We start from the raw sequence: 22,444 nt of genomic DNA on the forward strand, positions 1-22,444 counted from the left end.
AGTAGAAAATTCAGGTGCTAGAGAAAATGGGGAGGTAAGAGGGCAAAGAAACCAGAATTTAGGAAGAGAGTAGCTTTAGACAAAGGAGAATAAAAAAACTTCCTATGAACAGAAATAAATGTTAAAGGGATGGAAAATAATGCAAGCAAGATGGTGAGTCTTTTGGCAGGAAGCTGAGGGAGCACCCAAATGTGCTTTCTCTCCTCTGAAAATAGGGGCTGTCATCTGCCGAGAGTGAGTTGGAGAATTGGGAGTATTTGAGATGTAATCCTGTCATATTGAAAAACTGGATCCATTTTACATTAAGTTATAAAGTAAATCTGTGACACAATATATTTTCAAATTTATCACCCAAAAAATGTAATAAAAAAATAGTCCAAAATTCATTTTGGTAATGTCATGGTTTCATCCCAGGAAATGGCATAAACCCTCGAAAAGATTCAATAGAAGTTCTAAAAAATAAATAAATAAAAAATAAATTCCATTGCAATGTCTGTAGAAAAAGTTGCTTCAGTTACTGTTTATCATGAAGGACCATGCATACCATAGCAAATATTGTGGGGGCATTAGAAGACACGTGAAAAATAAATATGTGCTTCTTGATTGATTGAATGAAGCAAAGAGCTCCACATGTAGGATGTGGTCCAACTTCCTGTATGGAGCCTACAGTTGTTTCTGTGTCTGCAGCAGAATTGATCAGGAGACCAGTTTACTAATCTATGCATCTATTCTGTTACTGACTTTTTTTGCTTCCCAACTTTTCTTTTGATATTGTTTATTAGTCACCCTATGACCGCTCTGAATCCTGTCTTATAAAATCAAACTAAAATCCAACTCCAGATTCCTTCTATTTTCTCCTTTTTCTCAGCTTCCAAAGTGTCACATTTCCACTAAACAACAGTCAATATTGCATCCTTGCTACCACGTTTCATTTTCACCATTTTTTTTTAATTCTCCCAAAGTTGAAACAAATTTGAATAGAATAGGATATTATTTTATCTTTTTCCCTCGTTGATTTCTTTCTATGCCTGTCTCAGTGCCTGACATGTAGCTCTTCCAAAATCCTTATTGTATAAATGATAGCTATATGTTAAACACATTTCTACTTTATGAGAATTTTAATTTCAAAACTGTTTACACACTATTCTGAAACTATTCTAATTCCCTTATGTAAATGTCTTAAAGCATATTACCCAGAGCCTCTTATTATGCAAGCATGAAAAAATATTGACCTGAGATTCCTGGTTTCAGATTGGGTCCTCTGTATCTATAAGAACCATTAACATTTGGCAAGAATTAGATGGATAACATTCTTAATGTGGTAACTAGATTGACCTTTTTTCTTTTTTTTTTTCTTTCTGCCATCGCCTCTTAAGAAATGTGTGCTTTCCACCTTGGTTTGGTTTCAGAAATCCCACTGATGGGCATGCACCATGGTCCCAGGATTTTCAGTACTTTCTTAGCACGTTGTAAAGAAGAAACATAAATGGCCAGATGATATAATAAATTTTCGAGATCTGTGAAGTTTATTCCGGAGATTAGAGTGAGAAACAATTTTATACAAAGATTGACACAGGAAAAATAAGAGAGACTCTTACTGTCAGTATAGCTACAACAGCCCAGTGTTAGTTTCTCAAATGAAAGAGCTTCTTTAACGTATGTATATCAAGAACTGAGTTCTCTGTCACGGATGTGTGTGTTTGTGTGTGTGTGTATGTGTGCGTATGCATGCTCTTGTGACCATGCACACTCAAAGGTACGGAGCTGGATGATAAATTCCATTATAAATAAAATCCAATTACATTAAAAACAAACCTCTCTCTCTTTACAGAATTGTCAGCATAACACTGCTGGTGACTACTGTGAACGATGTGCTCTCGGGTACTATGGAATTGTCAAGGGATTGCCAAATGACTGTCAGCAATGTGCTTGCCCCCTGATTTCTTCCAGCAACAAGTAAGACTGACAAATATTACCATGTTTTCCAATCAGCAACACCATCTGTGTAGCAGAAGGGCTTTCAGATTTGGCTGTATTTTCCATGTAGACAAACATTTCAATTTAAGGTAGAGATTTTTTAACAATATAAAAACATGACAAAAGTGAGCACACAATATTCTCTGGTTCATTTTTCCTTTAAAACCTGTCCCAAGTAAATAAGATGTGTTAATTAAAATATAAATGTTAACATAAGATATGTTTATGAAATAAATGATACATGTACAAATGTACAGAATTTTATTTATTTTTCTAAAAGTCTAGTGTTTGCATATAGTTATGCCATAAATTCAGCTATAAAGGATTGTTTGGGTGCACAGTATATCACTTGTATTGCTGTTTCTATTCATTCTGTGAATTTAATTCACAATTCGTAAAGAATTAATAAGAAAATAATTGAAAAATTATTAAGGTAAAGCAGGGTGACTTATTGTTATGCCCTAAAATAAGTATCTTCCAGAATCACAGCCCCCTTTCTGTGAAGATAGTCTGGGCTTGGTACCATGGAAACAGCCATGAGGGGAAACAAAAGCTGAAATAGTTCATTTCAGTGCTTTTGGAACATTCTACATTGATTTACGAGTATATATTGATGAAAGCCCCTAGATGTTTTCACGTACCTTTTTGCTAAGGCTATCTACACTTTCTGCTAATGATTAATAGACTTCAGTCTCTATATGGAAGGGCAGTTTTTCTCTAAGATTTTGCTGTTGAAAAGAAGGTAGGACACTTTGTGCAGAATTAGAATCCTGGACACTGTATCTTGAGTATATAAGACCCCCACAGCAACTCAGATGAAGAGATCATTCCATGGGTGCTGACCCAGTTGTTTGTTTTTCTTCTTAATTTGTATTAAATTTATTGGGGTGACATTGGTTAGTAAAATTATATAGGTTCAAGTGTACAATTCTGTAATAGATTGTCTATATATTGCATAGTGTGTTCACCACCCAGAGTCATTTCTCCTCCCATCACCATATATATATAGTTTTCATCTTTAGCTTTGTATACATTCTGAAAACATTTCATGTAAATTGTCTCTCTTTCTTCTGCAAGCTCCCCTTTTCTTCTTAAACAGAATCACAAATCTTTTACAGGGAGTCAAATGTCAATTTTAGGTAAGTTAGATATTGATGAGGGTGATATGCATTATCCTATTATTCCATCCAAGTACCAAGTGGTAGATGGAAAATAATATTATTTTCATTTTCTTTCCCTAATCTCCCATGGATGACCAGATTTAAACAAAAGAGTGTAATTTATTTCATTGTTTGTTAAAATGTGAACCATTTGTATTAGAAAGTTTCAATAATTAATTGATAGTTTTCTATCGAGTGAACTGTAACAAAAACTATAGAAGATAAAAATGAAAAGCATAACATCTCTTAGCAAGGCTCACAAAACGTGTCTTAAGAGAAATCAACTTAAATGTAAAGAGAATTCAAAGGTACAAAATATGACACTTGATTTTGGAGTCTTCAAAAACATATTAAAATAAGTAGTAGTATTTATAACATGTCCTAACCAGTGGATTGAAGGATTTTTACTGGTGGTGATAGCAGGAAATTATATGAGCAGAAACTTGGAGAACAGAAAATACAAGGCATGTTGAATAACTAGTAAGTAACAGAATTTGGATAATGGAGTTCAAATACAATTTTATAATTGCATATGAAAATGAATGGAAAAATGGAGGCTATATTGTAGACATCCTTGAATACCAGTCTAAGAAATAGCTGTTTAAGTTTCTATGTAATGAAGAAACACTACAAGTTTTTATTTAAAAAAAGAAAGTTAATATGATGAGAGCCAAACTTTGGGAAGACTATTATGATAGAGTTGAATATAAGGAATTAAAACAGGCAAAGAAGAAAAGTGAAGAGACTGATTAAAAAACTACTTCACTAGCTTAGGCAAAAGATAATGAGAACCTGAAAGTAGATAATAGTATTAGGTTGGTGCAAAAGTAATTGCGGTTTAAAAGGTTATAAATAATTGCAAAAACCGCAATTGCTTTTGCACCAGCTTAATAACAAGCATGGAGAGAAGGGATTGGATGCGTGAAAATTGTCGAATGCAGTTCTAAAGAATTGATAACTAATTAGATAGGACAGGTGAGGGCCAGGCAGGCAGGAATTGAAGCCAGAGGTTTTTAGCCAGGTTGACTCCCAAAATGGTGGTACCATTAACTGAAATAGGGAAGCCAACAGAGAGCTGCTGCAGAAGAAAGACAATTTATATTTCAACTAGGTCAAAATCGATCTGAGATGTCTGCCTGAAGGGAAATGTGGAAATAGCTGCAGGAAATGGAAATCTGAAGATTCGAAGGGCAGATGAAGGAAGAAATATGTTAATAAATGAGTTAAAGTTAGATAAGATTTCTCAGAGTATTATTGCCCAAGCAGAGCACATGGAAAGAAGAAAAGGTAGCACTACCTACTTGAGGGGAGCCGGATAAAGAAGAGCCAAGATGGGCACTACAGGGAGGCAAGGGAACTTTGGCCACACTGCCGTTGACACCATAAGAGAGAAGAGCAGCAGTAAAGGGACATCAGAGTCTCCTCTCTCAAGGGAGACTGAATACATATGGTGGCAATTAACTCTGAGGGTTTTTGAATTTTGACAACCAATAATGGAAGCAGACATTAGGTTAAAAGGGTGTGAGTTTACAGCTTTAAGAAATTTCAAGAAGGCAAATAAAGAGTACTATCTTGATGACTTAGCAGGGTTTTAATAAGTGTGCTTGCATTTTTGTTGTATATGATTTGTATAATTTATACTTCTTATGCAAAGTACCCTGTAAGAATCAAAATACCAACTCAAAGTAGCTAGTTCAGCGGCTTTCAAATTTTATTGATCACAACCCCTGTAAGAAATACTTCTTTTTATATCATAACTTAGTATCCAAAAACTTATGTGTATAGATCTATCTATCTTGTAACTTTTATTCAATTTTATTTTCTTGCATAGTTAGATATAATTTTAGTCAAAACCCACTAAATTGATTTCATGACCCACTAATATTATCATTTAAGTTGGAATGTAATGAGCTAATTAACAAAGCAAATATATGATCAGAAGAGATGGATTAAAATGCAAAATGAAGAAACCATCCAGAATACAGAAGAGAGGCACTTTTTCCTGGGATAGAAAAATAGATTCTGAAGCATAGATGGAGGAGGCTGAGCTATTTCTTTTCAATGACTTCCACCTGTGCAGTCAATGAGGGGGTAAGGGGTAAGGCGTCATGAGTGATTACTGACTCACTTCCACATATTAGTATATTTCTTTAATGTCTCTTACCAAAATAAATATGATAAACTTTTAACCACTGTGGCAGTGCAGCATTGCTTACATACCCCCTGGAGTTTTCCACCGGCTACCCAAGGAAAGGTCAGGTATTTTGGCAGAGTATTAGAAACTCTCTGCAATCTGACTACTTCTCCAGGCTCAGTGCCCTCTCCTCCCTTCTACAGTAATGCCAAGTTTGAGTTTCTTGCACTTTTCCGAACATGCTTAACATTTTTTCTTTTTATTGCCAGAGAGGAAAGGAAAATACCATACAGTTTCACTTATATGTGAAATCTAAAAAAAGAAAATTGAACTCATAGAAACAGTGTAAAAGGTGGTTGCCAGGGGCTATGGAGTGGGGGAAATTGGAAGAGGCTGTTGAAAGGGTACAAATTTTCAATTATAAGATGAGTAAACTCTGAGGATCTAATATATAAATGGTGACTATAATTGATAGTTGACAATACTGTGTAATCAAAACTTGCTGAGAGAGTAGAACTTGTGTTCTCACCAAAAAAATTAAATAAATAAATATGTGAAGTGATGGATGTATTAATTAATTAGGTAGAAGGAATCCTTTCACAATGTGTGTGTATGTATGTGTATATCAAACATGTGTGTGTGTATATATATATATATATATATATATATATATAGAGAGAGAGAGAGAGAGAGAGAGAGAGAGAGAGCACAAAAGTGCTACCGGGAAAAATAAAACAACCTCAGTGAATTTGGAGTGACCAGGGTACCATTTTAGATAGGGTGGTCAGTGAAGTTCTTCACAAAGAGATGAGGCTTGTGCAGAGATTCAAATGAAGTAATGGAGAGAGCCATGTGACTATCTGGAGAAAGGGCAGTCCATCCGGAGAAAAAATCAAGTGCACTGGCCTGAACACAGAACCATGATTGGCCAATAGCAAGGGACCAGGGAGGCTGGAGCAGAGGGAATGAGAGGAAAGGTGGCAGGAGATGGAGTCAGGAGGGCTGCAGTGGATAACTCAGTGCCATAAAGGCTAAAAATCTTATAATGGCAAGAGGTAGCTTGGAACAGAATAATGCAATGATGTTAGTGATGTGACACCAGCAACATCCGTACATCTCATGCATGTGGAATGTGAGAGAAAGGAGACAGAGTTGATTCCGGTTTATGACACAGCAAATGGCAGCACAAAGTGGCCATTGACTGAGTTAGAGGAAATTACAGAAAGGCTAGTGTATTTTTTTTGGAAGTGGAGGATCTCAGTTTTAGATCTGTTAGGATGGATGAAATATCTAAAACCATTAAGACTGAGTGAGATCACTTAGGAAAGAGAGGAGAGTACAGGGTAGGACAGGAGAGAAGAATCTCAAGACTGAAGTGTGAAGCGTATTAAAAGATCAAGGACATGACGTAGATCCGTCAAGGAGACCGCAAAGAAGAGCCAGTGAACTGGGATAGAAGCTAGAAAGGGGCCTTATCCAGGAAGCCAGTTTATCTCTGAGGTATTCACAGGGGACGACAAATATGAACATACTCTAAATCATACAAATTCTATTGAGGCCAGTTTGAAAATAGCAAACAGGAAATGTAAAAGATGACCACAAAGAGGAAAAACACAAGGATTTCTGAGAGGCCCTGCAGACAGTATGAGAATTGAGAACAGATAAGGGAGTTGTGAACAGAAAATATAAACTCTTAACTTCAAGCAGACCCCTCCTTCCTCCTTCATAAGTCCTTATATGTGATATAAGGAAAAGGTTTTATCCACCACAGTATAATAATTCAAAAAAGTTTATATCAGCCATTCAAGGGGAATTATAACATTCCTGCATAGTAATTAAGGAAAATGTGTTACTGTAAAGGAATATAATTTAATTAGGTTTTCTCTCCAGAGTTTCCCTTGAAATGTCTAAAAATCTATTTCTAAGTGCCTATTACGTATATGAGTTTGTGTGTGTGTGTTTGTGTATGTGTGTGCACACACGTGCAGATGCACTCAGCAACACACTTTACATTAAAGAGCTAAAAGCTTGCCAGAAAGTGTGAATTACGTGTGTGGGGTGGGGGGGGAGTCTATTTTTATGAATGCAACAAATAAATTTGTTGGATAATGAGTTTGTGAGTAGTAGATCAATTTATTCACATATTTTTGCAAAGGTTGGAGTTTATTACTCATTCATATACTACTGAGTTAATGCATTAGAAGACAGTTAAAATAAGGTCCTAATGGCACCTGACCAATAGGAGTCGTGGCCTTGGTCTAAACACTTTATTGCTTTTTCAGCATCAACTGGGTTAGCAGACCAAGAAAAAGAAAAATGGTGTTTTCAGCATTACCTTTTTGCGACAAAATGTGTGTGTGTGTGTGTGTGTGTGTGTGTGTGTGTGTGTGTTTATTCCTAAGTTTCCAGTACACCTTGCAGTTTTATCCAGTGGGAATGCAGCACTATTTGCATTTCAGAGAAGTTTGTAACAACCCCCAAACTACATGTTACTGTAGCTTAGTTTTTAAATCTTGTCAAATCTTTCTTTTGCAGAGTAAGATGATGAGCAGTCCCAGAGCAAGCCTGACTGGCTGTGGTCTACCAGTGTTGTGCTAAAAACAGGGCAAATTATATAAGATCTACTTACTAGAAGAGATCATAAAATTATCAGAACATCTCATTTATTTTCATGTGGAAATCTTTCCCTTCTTTCCTCACACTAAATCACATTGCTTTGTGTTTAAAGAAAAATGTACTTTGAAATCGATATGTAAATTAGAAAAGGCACTCTTTTATTTTAAGTGAAACATTTATTCACACTTCATATGTTGAAGTGCCAGTGGCGATTTGGGCTGAGTTTTCAGAAAAAGAATTTTATACCTTTTATGTTCTCCCTTTATTTTTCACCTGAAAAGGTATTTAGTAATACTTATTCTATTATCAGACAAATGTGCATTAATTCTAGTCATGTTTTTCTTTTGATTCATGAAAAATGGACACTTTGGCTGGATGTTTAACATTTTCATGGTTATCGTATAATTATTAAAATTTTAACATGATCAGTGTGATGCATTGTTAATTCATCAAAAGCCAACCATATATATTTTTTGAGTATGATTGGTAGTATTTAGTTATGATATTCTGTCCTTGAATGGGAACTTATAAATAGTTATAAATAGGCATTTATAATCACCTGAAATTAAGGTCCAATCACATGGATAATGGATAGAATTACTTACATTTATAAAATAAATAAGTTCAAATTTGATTTTCCATTTTGTTTCTGATTCAGCTTCAGCCCATCTTGTGTCATGGAAGGCCTCGATGATTACCGCTGCACAGCTTGTCCACGTGGATATGAAGGCCAGTACTGTGAACGGTATGAACAGTCATGACACATAGAGAATCATGATACATAGAGATCGTATAATAAAGGATCACAATAGAAAAGTATTTATTATGTTCATATTCTCTAGTTGTTCATATGCTTTCTAAACTAGTTTTATATCTGACTTTGTCTAAAGAAACTAACCATTTCACAATTAACTAATTTATGTTTTAAGATGCATATCTATGGAAAGAGGAGTTTTATAAGAACGAATAAATCAAATCAATTTCCAAAAGCTTAGCAGTAGATACTAATAAAAAAGTAGTTACTAATTTTCATTTTAGTTCAGTTGAAAATATTGGCCAGAACTTACTGCATTCATGCCACTGTTCTGAGCACAATAGCACTACACAAGCGTGTACATAATTCACAATATAAATGGTATCAAGCTTTCTTAATTTGAGCAACCCAAACAATCAAGTGTTTGTTGTTCGGTTCTCCTTTTCAACAGGCAAAGACTCTTTACATACTTCCTATCTGATACTTTTTACCCTATCTGATAATGCATGTATGTAGCTATTAAATTGAATTCTAACTGTAGCTTTGAATTCTAATTATAGCTTTACATTTATCATTTCATACAAATGGTAAATTAAGAAGCACAATTCCACACTGTCTACAATGGTTGTAATTAATATCTTCTGGATTCATATTTTCTACAAAATCAGTGTCCTTGATATTCAAGTTATCACCACTACTTTTAGTATGTTTAGGTATTATCTGTAAAATAACAGAAAGTAACTAATATTATTAACATTACATGCACATGATAATTTTAGCATAATTGATAATAATATAAAGTCTTTTGTTTTGTTTTGTTTTGTTTGGGGGGGAATATTGGAGAACAGTGTGTTTCTCCAGCGCCCATCAGCTCCAAGTTGTTCTCCTTCAGTCTAGTTGTGGAGGGTGCAGCTCAGCTCCAAGTCCAGTCGATGTTTTCAATCTTAGTTGCAGGGGGTGCAGCCCACCATCCCATGTGGGAATTGAACTGGCAACCTTGTTGAAAGCTTGTGCTCTAACCAACTGGCCACCCCTAGTATAAAGTTTTATAAAGACCCGTGGACATAGCCCAGCTCCCCCAACTTAGCTGGTCCCATTTTTCTCATCTATACCATCAGTATAGCTGACGTTCTACCTACTTTATACTACCATTGTGAAGATCTAGTGTACAAAGGATACCGTTGGTGCCCTGCCTAAACACATACATGGAAGCCTCCTCTCCCATAGAGGGGCACAAAGGCCTGAGAGTTGAACCCATCTTCCTCTAGTGGCTCATAGCCAATGACTAACTGATATGAGAGTACAAAAGTCCAGCTCCCTTTGCCTCCAAACTGAACAAATTTTGAGGTGCTGTTTATGCTCCAGAGTTTTCCATGGAATCAGGCTGGGAAATTACCTGGAATCATACCATTGCTTGGCTCCTTTCTTTTCCATGTCCTGAGTCACCCACTCCTCTGCTGGATTCTTCTTGTGTCACTTCCTTAAATTATTAATCTCTTTTGAAATATAAACCAATATTAATTAATTTTATCATCACCCATTTAGGAATCTTCTTTTGGTGTACCCAGAGATAGTTGTGTTAATAATGGAAATAAATAAATGACTAAATAAGTAAACTCAAGTTTTATAAATTCCAATACAGTTTCTATAAGTTTACAAAATATATTTCCAAATAATTATATGTGTACTAATTCTAAACATAATATTTCACACTTGCATATACACAGGGTGCCAAAGTAATGTATAAACATTTTAAGAAAGGAAAAAACTATTAAAATTGTAATACTCAATATATACTGATAACAAAAGATGAATACAAGTCACATTTGACTTCTGCAATTACAAGAGGTGCTCAAAATGGTTACCATCAGCATCCAGACACTTCTGATTATGGTGAACTACTTCTTGAGCAAAGTTGATCAAAGTGTCCACTTGTATATGTATCAGGGCATTCACAATTTCCGTGTCAGCAGAAAATAGCAATTAAACAATTCAAAGCATTACAAAATTCAAAAATATTTCCATTTGTTTTGGAGATATATACATCATTTGAACACACACACACACACACACATATATATATATATAATCTCCACCAGTGTGCTTTGGTATTCATGCTTAGGCTAATATTAATTTCATGCCCTTGTAAACTCCAGTAGGATGACTAAAGGCATCCCTGAACACCAAGGAAATTATCTGCAGCAATTTATGAAAAAAAATCTTTGACAGCCTAGCTACATTTATAAATTGAAGTTAATACTATCTATGAAAGCATGTATATAGAAAAGACTAGCAGGGTACACTGAAATGTCAATTAATGTCTTAAGGCAGAGTGATTACAGAAAATTTTTTACTATCCATTAATGTTTAATCAATAAGAATTGACAGTTTATATAGCATATAGATGAGCAGGGTCATACACTTGAATTGTTTTTGCAGTTCTCAAATGTTGTTATGGCTTTACATTTATCATCTCTAACATGAATGATCAAGTTCTATTTCCCTGAAAAATTGCTTTTATTCAGCTAAATTAAACCAAAGGTCTTGGTTAAATTTTTATTGTAACCTTCCAAATAAATTTGTTCCACTTCTGAGAGCTTTTTAAATTATTTAAATCACCTTATGACCCGCCCAAACTCATCAGCTCAGGTCTAAAACTGCTTAAATGTCTTGAGTGTCCCTATAATGTAGAACACCCCTCCCCATGCTTTCTCTTAGTTGCTCTTATAATAAACTCTTAGAGCATTTAATCAATCTGAACCTGCTTAAAATAGAATTTTTTTCACCTGCAAATGTTAAACAATTTAAGTGGATTTATTTAAATGACACTTTTATTGAGCATTTGTAATATTATATTGAAAATAAAATAACAACTAAAACCATACACGTATAAAAGTCTATTGTTACAGATAATTTTCTTCTTGCTTTGTGTTTTCTAACCAGGACAGAATGAATTCATTTTCACAACCAGCCATGCAAATTTGTACAATCCCAGGTCACTAAAGATGGTCCAGTGTTATCTGGCCAGTGTTAAAACTTTTGGCTTCAGCTTCCTACTCTCTCAACTTCCTCCCATACTTGCCTTTTGAACAAAAATTCTGACTGTTGACTATATATATAATTTATTGTTTAATCTGACCAAATATGTATGATTTAGTGTTTAAGCTGGGATACTCAAATGAGAGACAGGAAGTGTTTTAATAATTAAGCCAGGAAAACAGGTAACCTGGGATCATCCTGGGTAAACCACAGTATACGGTCTTGCTAGCATCTTGTAAAGTTACCACTTCCAGTAACATAAGCAACAGTGGTATATACTTAGGTGAATGGATGCATTGATGGGTGCAAGCATTACTGAATGGGTTGTATTCTGGGTTCATTCAGTTGGATTTTCCCTCTAATTTCTCAAATTGTTGTTATATATTTTATTTGCATAATATTAAGCCAATTCCATGGGTACACAATGAAAAATCCATCTTGAGAAAGATGTGCTAGAAAGAAACAACCAGTAGAATTAAATAGAAAATCTAGTTTATTGTCACTCAGCTTGCTTCTTTTCACTGATTTGAAAAATTAATGGGTTGAATGATTTGGTCATTTTGATCCCTTAAAATGTATGAGTCTAGGAAAGCCCAGGAGTCAATATATAATTTTATTCACTTCTAATTAAAAAAAAAAAGACTTCAAAAAAAGAGTTTATGATCTAGAGCAGTTATAGGCAAACTAAGGCCCACAAAATGTGGCCTATTGCCTGATTCTGTATGACACTCAAGCTAAGAATGGTTGTTGCAAGCAAACATTTACAATCAATTGGATGATAGGAAGCACTAAATTTGAACTCCAGTTAAATTCTTTTGATACCTCAATAACCATTTCATTCTTCGTATTAGTGAATTGGTTTTACTTAGTAGATTATCATTACAAAATCGTTTGTACTGAATTATTGTCATTATTATTATATTTTTAATTCCATCAACCCCAAAAATGTTCAAAATTGTGTTTCTTCTCACTACATGATTTTGATATTACCTCTTGACCCACAAAGCCTAAAATATTTACTATCTGGATCCTTACAGGAAATGTTTGCTGACCCCTGATCTATTGATTCTTGGTATCCGTTTTGTTTCATTCAAAACAACTCACACAACAGCAACAATAATTTAGAAACATGACATTATTAATCTCCTGTGCTTTGTCACCATTTAAATCCAGGTGTGCTCCTGGCTATACTGGCAGCCCAAGCAGCCCCGGGGGTTCCTGCCAAGAATGTGAGTGCGACCCGTATGGCTCAATACCTGTCCCCTGTGACCCTATCACAGGGGTCTGCACCTGCCGACCCGGAGCCACGGGACAGAAGTGTGATGGCTGCAAGCACTGGCATGCACGCGAGGGCATGGAGTGTGTTTGTACGTATACTAACATAGCTATGAGTTCTGGGGCCTTGGTTCCATTTCCCTCTCATTTCCAATTGAGAGAGACATTTTTTTTTTTAATGCAGTAGCTAGTGGTACTTTTCATTCTTTCTGCCACTGTCTATCCCCCTTCTGCTATTTGCCTGCTGTTTTTGTCTCCATCCCGCTGAGCCAAGAACAGCTGAGAAAATCCTCAGCGTGTTTTAGTCAGTTCATTGAAGACCTACAACAAAAACTCCTGAAGGCATATTTTATTTTTATTTTGTCCATCTCAGAGTTGGCATTGCCTTTGTGCCAGATTAAAGATCTGGGTTTATTAAATATTTTATAAACTTCCTGAATTTGTAATCGGCTGGACAGACACTTTAAACCTTGAATTACAACTGAGTTTTCTTTTCCTAGCTGCCACAGAAATCCATGGGCTTATTGTTTCATAACTTTCTCTTGAACTACAGAGCCTGGAAGCAGTGACAGTGAACTCAAGTATTTTTATTCACATGTACAATAAATGAAGAGCAGTTGTTTGGCTCTCTCTCTCTCTCTCTCTCTCTCTCTCTCTCTCTCGCTATGCCATATTAAAAGTACATTGTATCAGTAGTTATATAAATTTGGTACATGAATAATTTCATCAGCATCACCTAAAGCTTACAGAATACCTTCAGGCAAAAGGGGAAAAAAAGTCTTAATCAGTTTAAAACCAAATTTTTGTTTTTGAAGATATTTATTTATATGTAATAATAAGCCCTAAATATGCACTAATCTAAATGTTTCTTTTTAAAAGGGAGAGGGAAAAGAAAACTATCAATGGCCTTAATGTAGAAGAGTTAAACTAAAACATGCATATTAACACACACATTTTATCTTTTGTTGGAAATGTATATTTACTCATTTTATCCCTATTTGATGAGAGCAGACAGTTTATGTATCTTTAGCTAAAATTGGTTAATAGGTTTGGCCTTTTCAAAAATGCTCAATGCACTCATTTCAGCTGGAGCTTTTTTGGCTTGGATGCAGTGTGTGAATTTTTTGTGACAGTAAGCCAGTAGTTATTATGCATGGGGGACTCTGGTAGAAGTGCAGTATTTTGTACTAATTGCTAACAGAAAGATCTGTAATATAAGCTGCATGATTTGCCCCTTACATGTGCCCAGCTATAATGATCTGAATTTAGTACTGTATTCGTTAATATTAGACACAAACTTATCCTGACACTTTTATAGGCAAAGCCTCAGAAACATTTAGTCATGTTAAATATAATCATAGTCTTGAAACATTTGCTTTTGCTCCCATGCATTTTAGGTAGGATATCACTTTATAATCTTACGTGTATCTCTATTATTGAATAGGAGAATGGTTTAGAGGGATTTGTGGGGGGCGAGGGGTTCCTGATGATAAGATAGATGTTAATATACACAGAGCATTTATTGCACCCTTACTAAAAAAGTAATTGTTTGCATAATGTGAATATTCCATGTCTCTATACACCCTTGAAATCTCCCCTATCATAGTGAATTAAATGTGGTTTTAATTTGCATCTCATTTTTACAGTTTGTTGCTAGACATTTCAGTCTTTTGGGGGGCAAATAAAAGTAGCTTGTGGTATAAGTAAAATAGTTTGTGTCAGAATAAAATAGCAAATCATTATGTAAAGGGCATATTTCCCCATGTGTTTATCTTATATCTGCATAAATTAGACTTATACAGAAGCTTTGAAAAAAATATCCCCATAACTGTTACATTCATAAGTCTTTTCGATCCATTTGGACAGATGTTAGTATATTACTTGGAGCATGTATAAAACGTACCCTTCACTTATGGAAATGTGCTTGTACTTTATTCCTCAAAAAGCAAATACAGAGACCATAAGACATGGGATAATAATAGTCCTTTGGACACAGACGTAAAGTAGAATGCATGAGTTCTTGAAAGAGCAATTAAATGCATTTTCATTTCAACAACTGAAGATGAGAAACCAAAACAGATGGGCAAGGGGTAGAATAAATGAGAGAAAACTTAGTATTCATCATGCCTCTTGGCATCTTAGCTTACCAATTTACTCTGTAGTAGTATATTGCAGTAAATCAGATCTAGTTCTGCATTCCAGTGTCTGATTTATTCTTGTATGAAGTAAAAACTGAGAAAACTTTTCCCTGGAAATTTCTGGAATCATCAGTAACTATGCCATTATCAATGAGCTAACTGAATTCCTTCTTGAAAATAGGTAGGTTATAAATTATAATAAATTAGAAAAAGGGGCTAGCATAGGATTCCTAAAGAACACACTGCCCCCAAAGAAAGCATGGTGGGACGTCATATTATCAAGTACCTCTCAAGATCTTGAAATTAAAAAAGAAAAAAATTTGCTTCCTTATATCCTGGGAACATCTGCTCCAACTACATCTACACTAGAAGTTAAATAGAACTTTTAAAATAATGATAAACTTTGGACTCAGTGAGAAAGGAACCTTTGTTATCGTCATAACCTTTAAAAAAAATTAAGAGTTCTTACGAATATGTTTTTTAACCTATGGATTGCAACTTATGAGTTTCTGATCTGAATTTACACTCTAAATCACACACAAAATCATTATAAAATTTGGGAAAGTATATTAGTTATCTATTGCCGCCACTCCAAAATTCAATAGCTTTAAAAAAACAACAGTATATATCCTCAAGATTCTGTAGGTTGGCAATTTGGGCTGGGCTCCACTGGAAAATTATTTTGTTGTCATGCCTGGTGGGGTCCCAGATGGCCTCATTCACATGATGGGGCCTCAACTATTATAGAATGGTTGGGCCTGCCTTTCTCTCCTCAAGTGTCTTTCTTCCTCAAAGAGGCTCTACAGGGATTGTTTACAAGGCAGCAGAGTTCCAAGAAAGTGGGAGCAGACGCTGCATACCCCTTGAAGCTGAGGCTCAAGAGTCACACAATATCCCTCAGAGTGTGCATAAAGCTAGCCCAGGTTCAGGCGAGGCAAACAGACTCTACCTCCTAATGGGAGGAGCAGCAGAAAAGTGGTAACCATTTTTATTGCAACCCAGAAATGAGTATTGCCTTTATCTGTTCAGTAACCCATCTGTGTTGTTTCTTTCTTGATAATATTTTTCATCTTTTTTCTTTCCCTCCATCCCTCCATTCCAATAACTGTTTCCTGGGTCAAAACTGAATTACCTCATGAAAGTACCGTAACAGTCACCTGTCTTCTTGACATCGATCACTTTCTGCCTCTTCAATCACAAGATGGTCTCCTCCCTCTAACCATTGTTGTCATTCTAGTCTCCAGTTCCTCATACATCTGCCTGGTTCTCCATTTCCTAACACATAGCATGGTCTCATGTTCAGGTGTTTCCTATTTAGCCAATCTCTCCCTCTACCCCTCTCTGCCTCTATCCCTCCCTCTTTCCCTCTCTCACTCTTTCTTCTTCTTTCCCTCTCTCATTTCTTTCCTTCTAATTCCCTGATCATCTCTGGAATATTTCTTGTTCTTCTTTCACAGATAGAACAGCTATTTATTGATTGTTTGCTATGCAGAAGACAGTCTCCTAGGCACTGTAACCAAAGGGGATTAAGGTCCCTTCTCTGGTGAGGGAGTAATAATGTATAAATAAAGTAGTAAGATAGCCCACAAATGCATGAGTGTCGAGGTAACAAGACAAAAGGAATACTGTAGTGATTGGTGAGGACAATAATTGCAGAGTCATCACTGACTTCCCCTCAGAGGAAGTAACTCTTGAGCACTTGACCTAAATATCCAGGAGCCACATAGGGGGAGATAGAGGCAGATGAGTTCTAGGCAGAGGAGACAGCAAGCAAAATGATGTCTTCCAAACCCTTGCTCCCTTTAGGACTGAGCATCCCTAAATTTCATCATCTGATCCTGTGGTTCTAAACCTTGGCTGCCTGATAGGGTCATCTGGAATCATTTGAAAAATACAGATGCCTGGGCCTTACCACAGAGCCGTCAAATCAGATTCTCTGGATGTGAGGAGGGAAAGCACCTGGATATCTGTATTTTATAAAACCCATTTGATTCTAACATGCAGCCCAAATTGAGAACCACTGACCTACAGCGGTGCTTTTCAAACATGAACATTCATGGATCACATGGGAATCATTCTAAAATGCAGATTCTGATTCACTAGACCTGGGGTGGGCCTAAGATTATGCATTTGTAATAAGTTCCGAGGTGATGCCACTGCTGCCAGTCCAGTTGCTACTCCAAGTGTGGTACACAGACCAAGAATATCAGTATTCACCTGGGAGCTTATTGGAAAAGCACATTCTCCATCAGAGATCGGAAACCAGGGGATTCAATCAGCTCTGGAATCAGAAACACTGATGGCCTAGTCTTAAGTGGTTTAAGGATGTCCTTCCATGATTCCGATACCCACTGAAGTTTGAAAATCAGACCGTGGCTTGGTGTTTAGACAAAGTCAATTTGGCACCTAATTGTGATCCAGGTTGTGTTTCCTGTAATTGTTTCATGTAGACAGGCCTATTGAAGCTTCTCAAGCGCTGGCATTGACCTGAGGGGGTGATGCTACAATGCTCTCTTTTTGTCACTCACTTTGCATGCAGAGCAAATTCTCTTTCAGTCTGGCTGGGAGAAGAGGGAGAGATGCAGCTCTAGTTCCAGACTTCAGCTCCTTTGTTCACTCAGCTTGTAAGGCGTCAGGAGCTCATGAAGTCCCTGCAGGTGATGCTCTACTGTTGCAGGTGTCACCTGCAAGGATGTGATTTATTAGAAGCCCTGCTGCAGCGGTTTCTTCCCTGAGAAGGGATATTGTAATTCACCTTTAACTGCTGTCCTATCGAAAAATCATCCTCTGTACTGTTTCTCTTTGTTTACAAGCTTCAGTTAATGGTTTTCTCTCCATTAGGCAGCTCAGGGGAGTGCTGTTTAGAGAACTAATTGAATTTTTACCAGTTTTGATCATGATCCAAAGCTGCTCCAATCTCCGTATTTTCTGTGATGTACTTTCCTCTCTTCTAACATGTGTATAGTTTTGACACCTCTATGTACAGAACATGAGCTAGAAAATATAACTGTGTACATGAATGCATATCATGAATATGGCAGTCCATGCTCTTGACATGGAACAGCTGTGCCTCATTACTGTGAGGCAAAGAGTAAAAAGAAATTTTTGAGCTAAGTTTAAACAAATATGTATCTTTTTTAAAATCCACCAAAAGAATTAATATATTTCAATTTTAAAATTGTACTAACAATTGTCACCCCAATAAATTTAATTAAAAAAAATTGTACTATTTATGAGATTATTTTGGTAATGAAGAAATAATCCATTTTTTTCTCTCCATTAACTCTACTACCAGCCCCTCTCCACCACCACCAAACTTGAATAGTCTGTCTTTCTAATCATTGAAAAGACCATGCATTGGTAGAACATCAGCACCCTTAGCTACTTAAATAACTTTTTTTATGGCCTTTAGCAATTATTTATCTACAAGACTGGATTAGGTTAATCATCAGAGTACCATGTTTCCCTGAAAATAAGACCTAGCTGGACAATCAGCTCTAATGAGTCTTTTGGAGCAAAAATTAATGTAAGACCCGGTATTATATTATGTTATATTATATTATGTCAATTATATTAGATAAGACCTGGTCTTATAGTAAAATATGACCAGGTCTTCTATTAATTTTTGCTCCAAAAGACGAATTAGAGCTAATGGTCTGGTTAGGTCTTATTTTCGGGGCAACACAGCTATGTAAATAAATATCACTGTGAGAAAAAGAGTTATAGAAGGAAAAGTTCTTTTTTTTTTTCATAAAAAAAAAAATCTCCATATATGTCAAGCTAAAACAAAAAAACATACAGTTTTTGCATATGTAATACATGAAGCATGTGGAGACACAATTGCTATAGATGCTCCACCGTGCAAGCTAATGTAGCATTGTACACTTGCGTGCATTTTTAGACTCTGGAGCATGTTGTATTCCCTAGTTACAGATTTCCTCTAGATTGCTCATGTGGGAATTTCTGGGGCATTAGAATGTTATATTCACATTTTACCTCTCCTTTACTACTTCTGCAATACACTAATTTCCTTCAAAATCCATTTGTTCCTCCTCTCTGGTTCCTCAGTTTATATCATTCATATTTCAGGTTCTGGGCGACAGGAACGGTTGCTCGCTTGTTGTTCTTTTAATCTTTTTTTCAATGGTCATTCGTTCAAAAACGTTAATTATCTGAGATGAGGAGCATCACCTTTCACAGAATTATGCATAGGCCATAAAATATTTCATACCTGAAATCTTTGAACATCATCCTGGGATGCTTCACAGAAGTAAATATTCTCTGTTGTTTCCTTTTCACAGTTTGCGGAGATGAATGCACAGGCCTTCTTCTCGGTGACCTGGCTCGTCTGGAGCAGATGGCCCTGAGCATCAACCTCACTGGCCCGCTGCCTGCTCCATATAAAATGCTGTATGGTCTTGAAAATAGGACTCAGGAACTAAAGGTAGGTTGGAGCAGTAAGAGCAAGAGCCAAGGAAAAGATGACAGAAGCTTCTGTAAGAATTAATAAATGCTCTTCCCATTGCCCCAAATCAAAGTAAGCACCTATTAGGGAAATTCAGAGACTGTCCTAATCAGTGTTTTTCAAACTTGAGAACTATAATACACAGATTGCTATTAAGGAAAAGAGGCCGATGTACCCCCCAGTGTTTGGCCTAAATCACTTTTATTATGTTACTTAAATATAGGCAAACATAAAATCAGGTATGAGGTTCTTACAGCTCTATAAAATCAAAACACATTAATTCTTACAAAAGCCTAAAAACCAGTAAAATAAAATTAAAAACATTAATATAAAATAATGGATGATTTTTGTTTAAAGCAAGTTGCTTCTTGCAACAAGAATATGATACAGACTACTTCCATGGAGGTTCTTTCATCTGCACGTAGCATGTGGTAACTCACTGCTCCTACCCGTCCACGATTTAAACGTGGTCCCAACTGATTTGGCATCAGTTGACAAGTTAGAATGATTTATGTGCTCGATCTCCCATATGATCAAACATGCATGCAAATGTAGGTGCTGAAATCAGGTGGTCCTTTCATCTCTCAGGTGCCCAGTCTGTGTTCATAAATTCTTACATTAACATTTCAGTTGCTGGGCAAAATGAAAACACAAAATTTTTGTGCTAGAGAACAAGTAGACCTTTGAAAGTACTTCATTAAGAACTGATTTGAGAAACACTACTCTAAAACATTGTTAAAGCTTTCAGTATTTAATGGAACGGGAAGAAATGTTAAGAAAACAGGTTCATCTGATGACAGATGACTACATACGCATATACACTATCAGTCAATTATCAAATATTAATTGAGAGATTCTGGAATGCCCCAGTATTGCACTTGATTCCCTGGGGGTTTCATGATTTCTATAATGTAGTCATTACCCCCCAGGAAGCTTAGAGTCTATGGTTAAAAAAGGTAATTAAACAATATAATTTAACATTTAGCAAAAGTACATAATTACCCTATTTTATAAAAATTTGACACAAAATAGACTACAAAGATGGAGAAATAGGCAAGATTCAGAGTAACCAGGGAATGCATTATTAATGAGAATATAATTTGTGTTGGAACTTGAAGAATCGACATAATTTTAATAGGCAGAGAAATATTGGTGAGGAGTGGGCACTGTAAGAATATAGGGAATATATTCTTTCATCCAGACCATAGCCTTTAAGATAAGAATTATTATCCCTATTTAAGAGAAGAAACCAATAATGATGATAGCAAGAACAAGTAACATTTATTGACAAATATCTCTGTGCTAGGCAATTGACCAGTCTTACATGAATTATCAGATATAAATCTTGAAGGAGAAAAACACAAAAAAACTCCAAAAAGTAGGAAACGAGTACTGTATCATCTACATTTTTTTCAGATAGGGAAACTGAGGCACAAAGAAGTTACCTTTGAGACACAAAGTCACATGGCCTCTAGGTGTAGAGCTGGGATTTGAATAGAGGCAGTATTACTTTAGGGCCTGTAAGAATGAAACCACCTTTGCAAAGCGCAGAGAGAGAAAAGAACTCTGTACTCCAGTGGCGAGGTCTCCCTGACGCCTGGCCTGTATGTACTCGTGCCATCGAATCTAAGAGAGCCACAGCAGAGGCAGAGGTGTGAATTAGCAAGGACTATCTGGCAGACATTACAAGTCAGGCCTGCGAGCAAAAGATAAGGCTGGAGACTTGAGTGGGACAGGGTGATATGAAGGGACAACCTTGAAAGCCAGGCAGAGGAATCTAAAGTTGACATTATAGGCCTAGTATTCAGGAATGGGAAGAGGTTTAGCAAAGAAGATGCTGACCAGTTATTTTCCTTATACATGGAGCGAATACAAAAAAAGAAAAATTAAACTAGAAAAGCAAATACTTCAGTAGGACATAATTTTTTTAAATAATACTTAAGTAATGGATGAAGTACTCTTCCTTTGGCAGAGGTTCCAATCTGTGGTCATCATCTAAGCCAGGGAATTCAGTCACCTATTTCCTTATGGCTGGATGGTCAAGATGACCTTGATTCGCCTTAAATTCCAGTCTTTCTTGATTGTGTGTTTGTTTTCTTCCATAATTTATTTAATATCTGAATACTTTGAATCCCATTTTAAAACCTTAAGTAAGTTATTGACCTTCTTTGTTCAGTTCCTTTAACTGGGGCAGTGCTCCCTGGGTTCCAGCCAGAGAACACCAGGAACACACATGTGATAGAACAAAATTGGGTTTTTAACTCATTGCAACAAGAAGGGACACTGCACACTGCAGGGCATGTTGGGTGTTTCAATAATAGGGCATTAGGAAAAACTCATTAGTATTTGGGTTTATGCCAGGCAGTTTGGGCCAAGTTCAAGGAAATAGGAGTTTGCTGGATTGGGTGCTATTAGGAAGTGGGAGTACTTCCATAATCAACTATTCTAATGAATCTTATCTAGAAGGAGGGAAGAACAAGGAGAAGCTAAAGCTACAATTAGGAAAGAGGCAGTGGTTATTCATGTCAGCCAGGAAATGGGATTTGGGTACTTTTGTGTTCTGCACAGAGACCATGGTTTTGTCTGTGCTTAGACAAGATTATTATGGAGTGGTCTTATTTTATTTCATTCATCACTGTCACAGAGTGCCCCTGTCTAATGGTAGTGTTCTGTGAGATTGATTAGGTTCAATAGGAGAAGAAAATGGCTTAGTTGTGAGTGCCAGGCCAGCTCCTACCAACACTGACATCAAGCCAGTTAGCTGGTACCTGGCCAGTTCTGTCAAGGACCACCGTCCTCTTTTTAACCTGTAAATGTTATCTCTATTAATTAAAATGGGAGCCTTAAAGAATCAACGTTCATCTTGACTCTACCCCTTACTGGCTG

The 22,444-nt window shown here is 36.2% G+C and overlaps 1 protein-coding gene across 6 annotated transcripts in view; it reads left to right on the forward strand.

Annotated features, from left to right (window-relative positions):
• LAMA2 (laminin subunit alpha 2) overlaps window positions 1–22,444 on the forward strand; it is a 535,718-nt gene that overhangs the window by 389,625 nt on the left and 123,649 nt on the right. For 5 of the 6 annotated variants that reach the window (XM_074333565.1, XM_074333563.1, XM_074333566.1 and 2 more), the window contains 4 exons: window positions 1,832–1,956; window positions 8,546–8,632; window positions 12,854–13,047; window positions 19,395–19,537. In XM_074333565.1, coding sequence (XP_074189666.1) covers window positions 1,832–1,956; window positions 8,546–8,632; window positions 12,854–13,047; window positions 19,395–19,537 — 549 coding nt within the window. The remainder of the gene's footprint in view (window positions 1–1,831; window positions 1,957–8,545; window positions 8,633–12,853; window positions 13,048–19,394; window positions 19,538–22,444) is intronic. The other variant, XM_074333564.1, reaches the window with a different exon arrangement.

The sequence above is a fragment of the Rhinolophus sinicus genome, linkage group LG05 (genome assembly GCF_036562045.2).
Source record: "Rhinolophus sinicus isolate RSC01 linkage group LG05, ASM3656204v1, whole genome shotgun sequence".
In the NCBI taxonomy this organism is placed as follows: domain Eukaryota; kingdom Metazoa; phylum Chordata; class Mammalia; order Chiroptera; family Rhinolophidae; genus Rhinolophus; species Rhinolophus sinicus.